At 39.2% G+C, this 11,437-nt stretch overlaps 1 protein-coding gene across 1 annotated transcript in view; it reads left to right on the top strand.

Moving 5' to 3' along the window:
* ARMC2 (armadillo repeat containing 2) overlaps nucleotides 1–5,550 on the top strand; it is an 82,294-nt gene extending 76,744 nt beyond the window's left edge. Inside the window, exons 16-18 of the mRNA XM_075202884.1 lie at nucleotides 933–1,065; nucleotides 4,430–4,590; nucleotides 5,262–5,550. Of these exons, the coding sequence (XP_075058985.1) occupies nucleotides 933–1,065; nucleotides 4,430–4,590; nucleotides 5,262–5,416 (449 nt within the window). The 3' untranslated portion in view covers nucleotides 5,417–5,550. The remainder of the gene's footprint in view (nucleotides 1–932; nucleotides 1,066–4,429; nucleotides 4,591–5,261) is intronic.
* The last annotated feature ends 5,887 nt before the right edge of the window (nucleotides 5,551–11,437 follow it).

Raw genomic sequence — 11,437 nt, forward strand, 5'->3', positions numbered from 1 at the left:
GGGTCAATAAATCGTTTTGTTTTGAGCATTTCCTTTAAATGCACAGATTTTCAGCAACAGATCTCAGTGGTACTTTCCTTATTTCACCAAGACTTAGTGTGAAATATGCAACTTCCCCAGAATTACCCAAAGGAGAAGAACAATTCTACAAAATAATATAAATGCTGTACTATAAAGCAACACACTGCCTGGATCCATGGACTTGATTACTTATTCAGTAATCACTAAAGTTTAAATTTTGCTCCACACCAATAATACGTTTCGTTATTAGACTTCACCAGGAAGGATGGCTTGGAGTGACACACACAAGTTTAAAGCAGACTCTTAATACACATATGGGCTAATTAACAGGCATTGAAATAGCATGATATACAACAAAAACTAATACAGTAATAAGACACTTGTATTACAAATGATGGATAGCTCCTAAAAAATGTGTTATATTTTAATAAAAATAAACATAAATTAGGACTATTTCCTCTAGATGGGCTGAAGAACTAAACTTTCACTGTCATATTTGTAATGGGATGTACTGCACTGTGAATGTAGGCAGAATATTGTACACTGCAATTTAAATGACAGCTTCTTCTATGTAATATATACTATGAAACCATGATCAGTATCGGGGCCTATTTCTGCAGAGACCTCCACAGGAATGAGCTAAAATGAAGAAATAAATGGGTTTATATTTTATTATGAAAATGCTGAGATCATGTCTCCTGTCTATGTACATGAAAAAAAATCAAAACTGATATATCCCTTTTAATGATATATTAACATTGTAGCTTTAACACCTATAGTATGTTTTGCTGATAGGCCTCTTTTACATGTATGTTATATTAGTCTGAATTTTAATAATTTAAATGAATCATTACAAATCTTCAAATATATGATCAGATTTTTTTTGTTTCTTTCTTTTTGTACATGCATAGTGTACAAATTCATAGTTACATTACTGGATGCCAGACACCAAGATGTCTGCTTCTCTGCCTGCGGGGTACTGATTAATCTGGCTGTAGACAGCAATAAGAAAACGCTATTGAGAAAAGCAGGGGTAATTAAAAAGTAAGTGCGAAAATGTGTAAAATCATTTTAGAACATGTACAAACGTAACAAACATGTAGGTTTGATTCTGTTCTGCTGATGTCAAAAAAACGTGTTCTTTCTGTACTAATTTGACTGTAATAGTCAATGGGTTTGCATGTGTATCTTTTTAAAGAATTATTTTGTGATTTACATAAAGATAGAGCAGTCTTTTATGTGTATTCTTTGAACGTTTAACAGCTACACCCAAATTGTTCCACTTTCTTTAATTCGCCCTGTAGTGCCTCTGACAAGTGCCCTGGATACAACATTTTAACAGGTTGCTTTTTACATCCTGTGTGGGCTGCCCTATAGTTTAGAGTTATTGGAAGATCGTCATTAGATTGACTGATGAGACATTAGGACTTTGTAATATATTTGACCCTGGCATTGAGTGCTGGATGAAGTGGGGACAGTGACATCTACAGTGGCTACTTGAACCCTTCTGGCATTACTGTTTAAACGTGTAAATTTGGCTTCACTGTTGTATGAGCTAACTTTGCTATTGCTGACCTGTGAATTCGATAAAGTTTGTGGGTCTTGGATTCATCCTTTTCCTATGGTCATTAATTATGTATAATGTATGGCATTAATTGAGGTCTTGTCATGTTTCTGTTTACTATTTAGCTTTTTATGACACATGAAGCTGAAGTTGGAGTAGATTTGCCCAGCTGCAGTCTTTCCAAAGTTCATTGTCCCCTTTGTTTCTCACCCTTATCCTCTTCTCTTTATCTGCATTGTAAATTTGTATGTTCATTTCTTTATAAAAGCAATGTTGTTGTTGTTGTTGTTGTTCTTTATACCATGCCAACATTATACGCAGTGCTTTACAGAGCATGTTTAATCATTCACAAGTCCCTGCCCCAGTAGAGCTTACAGACTAAATTCTCTGCCATACAAACATACTAGGGTTAGGTTTGTCATTTTCACCTCTTAACTACCAGTACTTTTTTTGGACAGTGGGAGGAAACATACAAATATATTTGCTTTTTTAAAGCAAAATGTTGTGTTATTAAAAAGTTAGAGAAATAGATGTGAAGAATGGGATATTTAGTTTTGGTGTTTACCATTTTTAGATTTGTTTTCACAAGAGTCACTTTGGACTTGCTCTGCCTACATGTATCACATGACCTTTTGAAAGTACAGCAAAATCAACTCTACTCAGTTATTTATATGGTTGGTTGCAATTTTATGTTAATGGAGCCTGTGGAATAGAGGAGGACTCAGTGGAAAAATATGGCTGCTGGTAATAAATGATGTTTTCCATACATATGCTCTGCTTCCAGGGCCGGATTAAGGGAATGGAGGCCCCTGGGCTAAGGAGGCCTCCATTTCCCTGTGAGGACCCCCCCCATGATCCGAGCCATCCCCCCGGTGAGCCGAGCCGCCCCCCCCCCCCCCCCCCCCCCAAGGCACTTACCTCCTTCTCCTGGCATTGCAGTCCTTACCTGGCGCGCTGTACGCTCTTTTCAGTAAGGAGACTACAGCACGCCAGAGAAGGACCGCAGTGAAAGTGCTCAGCAGCATTGATCGTGCCGGGGGCGTCCTCGCCCTCGACCGCTCAATACTGCTGCTGAGCACTTTCAAGGGCCCCCTGGATGCCCGAGGCCCCTGGGCTGTAGCCCAGTTAGCCCTAGGGTTGATCCGGCCCTGTCTGCTTCTGAAAGTGCAATTCAACAGAATGTACAGCAGTCAAGTAAAAGCAAAACAGTCTTAAGTACAAGGTGCATCTCAGCAGCTTTGTAATGAAGGGGTTAATGAGTGAATCGCGGCATCCTGGCCAAGCAGTCGGTACCAGGATCTAAAAAGTTGGCAAGTGTGTATTACGAGTAGGAATCTGATATTGCCATTTAGGAAATCAGAAACAATATTCTCCCCTTCATTTTTTTATTTTTTTTTAAATCGTTTTTTTTATTTTTCAGTTCTATTGATTTTCAGGTATCAAAAACAAGAGTAAAATAGAGAGATACAGAAAAGGTGATGGGTAAATCACAAAAATAAAATGCATTTTCTTGTATCACAGTGATCAGACTACTTTGATTTGTCCAGACCTAAATATACTTTAGTGGCCAAATGATTATTATTCCTGTTTCTACTGGGCAACACGAGATCTATAAAACATGTGATTTAATCATTCAGGCAAATCTTCAAACAAAAGTTATGTCTGTTAGGTTACAGCTTTGTTCTTATTTAAGAGTAAATGGGTGCCCTACCCTTTTTCATTTAAATGCACAGTTCATTAGTATCCTCAAATCATCAATTTCCCCTTTTTATTTTCCTCCATTGGTATATAACTGCTTCCTCTTTTACTTACTTTGCTATGTTAAGAAACATATTCATGTGCAGGCTGCATATGGTCTTCCGTTGTCTAAATATAAGTCTGAGAACCCACAGAGCTTCTTTATTTGTATAAAAAAAAAATATAAATAAAATAATAACTTTTACTTATTTTAAAATATTACCCAAAACACAAAATAAAGCACAAAAATATTGTACTGTATCATTTGACTGCGTGTGTGTGTAATACTTTTCCCAGTTTTTTTCTCCCTGCCGCCTGGACAGTTTAGGTCTATTCCTAGGGATTCATTGTTAATACTGCTATGGGCTATTATAGTAACCGGATTGTAGTGCCCGGTGGTATTTCAGTTTGGAGTTTTCTATCATATTGATTTATTTTTAAATGCTTTATTCAAAGATCCGTGCAATACAAATGAAGTCACTCGTAGACTAAATGTTAATAACAGAGAAACAAAATAAGCACTCATGGAACATACCAAGTGGTTCGAGTCAGCAGCTGAAAACAAATAGATATAACATTAGTCTAAGCAGCTAAAAGTGACATTCGCTGATCAGATCTTGGGTAGTAATAACTAGTAAAGGATGAGTAAAGAAAGGTGGCTGTGTGGCCCATGGAGGGGAGTTATTGGGTAATGGAGAGGGAGGAACCACGTGGACCAAACCTAGAAGTGTATAGAATTAGATTTAGAAAGGGATATGTAGATGGACTTTGTATTATGGAGACAAGTCATACATTCCATTCTATAAATATGCTAGATACGGTTACCATTTTACATATTATAACCAGAATATCATACACTGAATTACTGCTCAAGCAATCCCTATCTCATCATGTCTCATATGGAAGTTTGTTCTTACATTGTAACATTTAGATGTTTTTGTGTTTTTTGTTAATTGCTGCATTGTTTTTGTCACTTTTTTTTTTTTTGCTTTTTTTTTTCCTGCACCAATTTTGAGCCAACCTCAGAGTAATGCCGGAGTAATGTTATAGTTTCCTTGTTTCTAAGTTGAAAAAGCATCAGCATAGTAAACAATCTTTCTAATGCAGGCTGGTTGAGTGCTTACGGGACTTTGGTTGCTTGGACTGGCAGCTGGCTGGCTTGGTATGCAAAGCTTTCTGGAATCTTATTGACAGTGTTACAGATACAGGACTGTGCCTTGGAGTGCAACAGACCAATACACTTCTGGACCTCCTGTCCTCTTTTCTTGGTAAGACAAGTGGGTGGATTGTAACCTTTTTCTTTTGTCAACAAAAAAAACACACATGTAGCCTATTTTTAAATGTTACAGTGTAGGGATACATTAATGCCTCGCACACATTGACGTTAAAATGAATACGTGTTCTTAAAGCCTGTATGATTTGATAGTCAAAATGTAATGGAAACGAAAGGATCTGCACAAACAGCACTAGTTTTGTTGTTGTCTGCAGCTCTCAGAAGCATTAACACACTGTAAAATACAAAGGGGTTCAGTCAAAAAGATGCAAAGGAGCTTTACTGAATGCGCTTCTAACAATCTCTTAAAGCAAGAAAAAAAATACAACATTTAATCTACATTTTCAACCAACATTTTTCAATGCTTTTGTGTACGAGCCCTAAAGTTAACTGAATGATTCTATTTGAACTTCTAGGTTAATCAATGCAACATGTTCCAGGTTAGAATAAGCTTTATCCAGTATTGGGTGTAATCAGGTTTCTGTGACAAAGATCACAGTATTATTTTACCTATGATCATTTTGTTCTGATAAGATCTTGAATATTTTACACATATATACTTGATTTAAATAAATGAATTACTATTAATCACAATTACACTAGGCTTGTATGTCTGTAAAGTGGCATGCTATTGTTATTTCTCATCATGTGTTTCTTCTTTTAAAGATGAACAAAATGTTTTGGATTGCCAGTGTAATGTAGACTTAATGGAGTACCAGAAAGAATGCTGGGAAGTGGAGTTTAAACCTGTGGCTCTACGACTCCTAGACAAAATCCGCATCCATCATTCATATTTGGAACCCTTACCTGAGCCAATTTAGTCTCATTGGATGTTTCACATCTATATACCCACTGTATCAACTATGTCGATGTTCATATGCCTATATACTAAAGTAAATTTTCTTGTAAATGTATAGTAACTTATTGATTACAGACCAGATGGCTGCATTGTAAATGACATGTATGGAAATTTATAATTTTTTTTAGCTCAATATGATGATTTTTAAATGTTTCTTAGTTTTCAAAAGTTTCTAAAACTAAAACTGAACCCTATTGAAAGTTTTCTGTGTTCCAGCGGCATTACAACCATAACCACCAACATTCCAAATGGTAAAATCAGGCCACATGACTCTTCAACTCAAAATCATCCCCATTTCAGAGGAGTCCATAACACTTTACAATAGTTCATGCCCACTGTGAATGTCAAAAACCGAGACAGATGGGCAGGTATTCCTATACATGCAGTCTTCTCCCTGTAGCAGCACATTGTCTTCTCCTCCCTGTAATAGCACAATCATGTGCTCAAAGGAGATGTTATTACCTCTGTAATAACATATGCACCCCTGACCTCCGTACTATTACTCTCCACTCTCCCCCCTTTATGAGCACATTCTCCCCTCTCCCCCCCCCTCCAGTAGCAGCACATAATTCCCCCCCCCTCCAGTAGCAGCACATAATTCCCCCCCCCCTCCCCAGTAGCAGCACATAATTCCCCCCCCCTCCCCAGTAGCAGCACATAATTCCCCCCCCCTCCAGTAGCAGCACATAATTCCCCCCCCCCTCCAGTAGCAGCACATAATTCCGCCCCCTCCAGTAGCAGCACATAATTCCCCCCCCCTCCAGTAGCAGCACATAATTCCCCCCCTCCAGTAGCAGCACATAATCCCCCCCCTCCAGTAGCAGCCCATAATCCCCCCCCCTACAGAAGCAGCACATTCTCTCCTCCCCCCCCCCACCCCTCCAGTAGCAGCCCATTCTCCCCTCTCCCCACCTTCCCAGTAGCAGCACACTCTCCCCTCTCCCCACCTTCCCAGTAGCAGCACACTCTCTCCTCTCCCCACCTTCCCAGTAGCAGCACACTCTCTCCTCTCCCCACCTTCCCAGTAGCAGCACACTCTCCCCTCCACCCCTCCTAGTGGCAGCACATTCTCCCCTCTTTCCCACCCCCCCCCCCCCAGTAGCAGCCCATTCTCCCCTCTCCCCGCCTTCCCAGTAGCAGCACACTCTCCCCTCCACCCCTCCTAGTGGCAGAACATTCTCCCCTCTTTCCCACCCCCCCCCCCCCCCAGTAGCAGCCCATTCTCCCCTCTCCCCGCCTTCCCAGTAGCAGCACACTCTCCCCTTCACCCCTCCTAGTGGCAGCACATTCTCCCCTCTTTCCCACCCCCCCAGTAGCAGCACATTCTCCCCTCTCCCACTCATCCCCCCCCCCACCCCACCCCGTGTGGCAGAACATTTCCCCCCCTGTGGCAGCGCATTCCTCTGCACAAGCATTACCAGTCTTCCTTAGTCAGTGTCATGAGACCAAGCTTCACAGTTGTACAATGATAGTCCAGCAGCAAAAGAAAGAAAGCATGGAATATAAATAGGGGCACTCTTGGAGTGATAGAGTAATATTTAAAAATAAACACTTTATTGGATATATATTAAAATGATCCCTAAATGGCCAATGAGCCACCAGTAGCGAAATATTTAAAAACAAAAATGAACAGCGACAAAAGTGCAAGAATGTGTGATTAAAATTGGCAGCTGCTGCCGCACCACCTCGCTAGGTTGGGTATATATTAGTGGTGAATCAATAATCACAATAGTAAATTGTTATAGGATCCTAGATAGTTAATCTTTCAATATAGATTATATAATCTCTTTTAATGTCCTAATTGATATAATACAGCAAGACCTGTTTAAAATTTGACAGATTAATATTATATCTGAGAATTAGCTAGGTACAAAAGAAAAAAGCCATAATAAAGTTAGAGAAAAGAACGCAACTCTAAGTGGTTCACGTCCTGGATATACCAGCCTTGTTAAAGCGAGTATGAGTTTGCCTCGCCGTGCTTTATTATAATAGATCCTTTCTCTTCTTTTAGTCCTAGATAACAACATTCAGCGGCACTACCCCTGGTATATCCAGGACGTGAACCGCTTAGAGTAGCATTCTTTTCTCTAACTTTATTATAAGTAGGCTACTCTTAAGATAGCATTTATTCAGGAGTAACAGTATCACAGCATTCCACTAGGAAGGGGAGAAGCCTTTTATTCAGTCCAATCTCCATACAGAGGCTGTTACCTGTATAGAGCCGTCTGAACCTGGTGCAGCATATTTTTCAATGGCTTTTTTCTCTTTACCTAGCTAATTCTCAGATGATATATATATTTATCTGTCAAATTTTAAATAGTTCTTGCTATATTATATCAATTAGGACATTAAGGGGCATATTCAATTGTTAGTTTTCCGCGCCGCAAAAAAACTAGTACCGTCAATACGGTAATATGTAGCTGGATTTCAGCTCGCGGCTCAGAGAGCTGCGAGCTGAAATCCAGCGATAAAATTACTGTATTAACTGTTTTTTACGCGCACTATTACCGTAGTAACGGTAATAGTGCGACGAGCGCACGATTTTCGCCGTTTCCACCGACAATTGAATATGCTCCTAAAATAGATTATATCATCTAGGATCCTATAATAATTTACTATTGTAATTATTGATTCACCACTAATATATACCCAACATAGCGAGGTGGTGCAGCAGCAGCTGCCAATTTTAATCACACATTCTTGCACTTTTGTCACTGTTCATTTTCTGTTTTTAAATATTTTGCTACTGGTGGCTCATTGGCCATTTAGGGATCATTTTATCATATATCCAATAAAGTATTTATTTTTAAATATTACTCTTATCACTCCAAGAGTGCCCCTATTTATATTCCATGCTTTCTTTCTTTCTTTTTCCTTTGCCAATTTCTATGAGTTATACATGGTAGGGGAGCACCACCCAAGTAACTGTAGGAAATTCATAATTCAATTATATATTATACGTAACATACAGGGTGCTGCTAGACTGACATCATTGCTGAATGTTGGGTCACACTGTGGCTACGTGAGTGGTCCCTCTGAGCCACAGGGAGAACAGCAACAATGCTATGCGGTACAGATAGGGGAGGGACCTGGACAGAAAAACCTCAGACGTACCAGTTCTCCCTCTAGGCTCTGCTTCACCCAGGCCACAAACAATGACCTTGTGGGCTGCTTGTTGTGCCTGTAGTTTTAGACAGTACCAAGCCCAGCGTAAGATCAAAAGGGAACAGGTGGGAGTTTTTTGTTCAGAAGGACATATATATATATATATATATATATATATATTGCTTGTCAATTCATCCAACCAGTCCTGGGGAATGTACTGCATAACAAATTGACACTACAAGGCCAGGACAAGATGTCCTAGTTGTTGAAACCTGCTCAATGGTGCGGTATTGTTTTATTGCTGCCGTCAGCACAGAACAAACACTCATTTAGGATGATGGCTCTATGATTTGTAACTTCGTCAGCACCACAAACGTCACCATGTTGGCTGCAGCTGGGTCTATCCCAAATATTTCTCATGTTTTATGATCTCATTTGCAGCATGGTTAAAGATTAAGATTTTATAAATCATTAACCTCGTGCTAATAACATCAACTAATAAACATACGTTTTCTTTGATAGTATGGTTTACTTTTTACTTTACTCTACAAATGGTCAGAAAAATATATGCTGTTTGCCATGAATTATCTTATTAAGAATTTAATATGCCATAATGTTTTCTTTTATGAGTTATAATATTGTATTATCAGCAGAAACCTTTTAGACCAGTGCACCTAGTATCTAAATTACTGCAAAAACAGGGAAGAACTTCACATGTTATTGGATAGGTACTCTAAATATTATACATTGTTTTTAAAATATTAAGTGTTTACAAATAAGCCTCTCAATGGGGACATTTTTCAAAGAAAAATTATGCAAAAGTCATCCTAATATCTACTTCACTCTAGTGCAATTACTCACTATCGAAATGAAAGTAATCTTTCTGTATCCTGCATGTGTCCCAGTACATACCAGCAGACACAAGTTAGTTTGCTATAAATGTTCTGAAAAGAATATATAGTTTTCCATTGCTTTTTCTCTGTTTTCTTAGAAGCTGTCAGAGAACTGCCTAACTTAACATGTGTAGTGTATTTTTGACAAAAAATAAATCAACTAATCAATAACAAGGAGAATGTTTTTACTTCCTAAAATAGCTATGTTTTCTCTAATACTCGGACAAACACTTTTGCCTTTAACACTGTGGGATACTAGTACCAAACAATATCTATTAATGAAATCAATGTAGAAGAATTCAATATGGAATAATCCAGCATTTCCACTGGGCAATCTCATGACTCTATCAAATTTTGGATAAGTCAAAATATAATATTTATATCAGTTATCTTCTTTCTTCTACTTGTAGCTCCTATGAGGAGCAAAGGGCTTTCTAGAAGCACTTCCATCTGGTTCGATTGCCAGCAAGTCTGTCTCTTTACTTCCACGTCTCCCCTACTGCCCGGGCTTCCATGTCAATGGTCTACATCAAGGTCTTCTTTGGACGACCACGTTTCCGAACTCCCTGATAGTTCCAATTCATGGCTCCATTTGGCTTCCTCAGCATATTTCCTATCCATCCCTGCCTACTTCCTTTGTTTCACCTGGATGACAATCAATTGCTGCTCTGTCATATTTAGCAACTCGTCATTTGATACTGCTTTGTGCCATCGACGTTGATAATCATACGAATACCTGCAGTCGGCTAGAGATCTGGTTTGTGACCTTCCAAGATTCACAACTGTAGACTCATCTCCGTTTTTTTGGTAATGTTCCAGTTTTTCCAGACAAGATTTCATTGTACAAAAGCACCATTTGCTTTGCGAATGCGGTTCTTAACGTCCTCATCAGTCCGCTTTCTTTTGTGACAGTGCGTTATAGATAAACACTTGCTCAATGTAATTACTACTGATGCTGAGCTTGCTTGCAATGTTAATGATGTCCCTCATCTCCTTTGTTTTGCAGACGTTGGCTTTTAACCCAGCCTGCTCCGCTTTCTTTGCAACCGAGCTAGCTTCTCTTTCATATCTTGCCATTATTTTAAGAGGCGCAAATATCAGCAAAATCTAGGTGTGTCAGCCTTTCATGTGATCTCCATTGTACCCCTCTCTTCCTACCCTCCAAAATGTTCTTCATAACTGTCTAATAACAGTAAATACATGGTTGGAGAAAGAATGCATCCTCACCATATTTCTGACTTCACTGCAGAGGCCTCCGTTAATGTTCCCTCGTGGGGAACATATATATCAGATATAGCTCCTTAAACCATCTTCTCAGAGTTTAAGGATCTACAAAGTGGTTTCACCTCCCTCAGGAATCTGTCTAAACAGACATATATTTCGAATCAACTACCATGACCAGTAACCAAATCATCTCCACTAGCAACATTTTGTAAATTTTGTAATCAAAACCTAGTTGCCTCATGCAAACTTTCTATAAATTATCAATTGCTCCTGGTCAACCCCAGAAAGATGATCGCAAACTGAAAAACCTGGAAATAGGAGAATGTACTAAAATTAGGAAAATTTTAACAATGAATAAGAGCCCAATTTGCAATAAAATTAAAGAAAATAGAAACACTTTCACAGTTGGTACAGTTAGTGCCATTATGGTAGAAATGTCCTAAAATAACAAGATTCTGGTATGATATTCTTCACCTCTTTAAAGTAATTACAAGAATTGTTCTTCTGTCATGTCCTATATATTCTCTCCTTCACCTCTCCATACCAGAGATTCCCAAACATTCAGCGGCAGAGTGCTTAAATGCAACTCTTTGGGGAAAAAACAGCCACCTATACAGGGCCGGTGCTAGGGTCCCCGGCGCCCTAGGCGCAATTTTGAAATCCGCCCCCCCCCAAAAAAAAAAAATCTGCCACCCCCCAAAAAAATCCGCCCCCAGGTCTTTCCTTACCTTAAACTTCATAGCACTGCTCCTCTCTGCCGG

The sequence above is a fragment of the Mixophyes fleayi genome, chromosome 3 (genome assembly GCF_038048845.1).
Source record: "Mixophyes fleayi isolate aMixFle1 chromosome 3, aMixFle1.hap1, whole genome shotgun sequence".
Classification (NCBI taxonomy): domain Eukaryota; kingdom Metazoa; phylum Chordata; class Amphibia; order Anura; family Limnodynastidae; genus Mixophyes; species Mixophyes fleayi.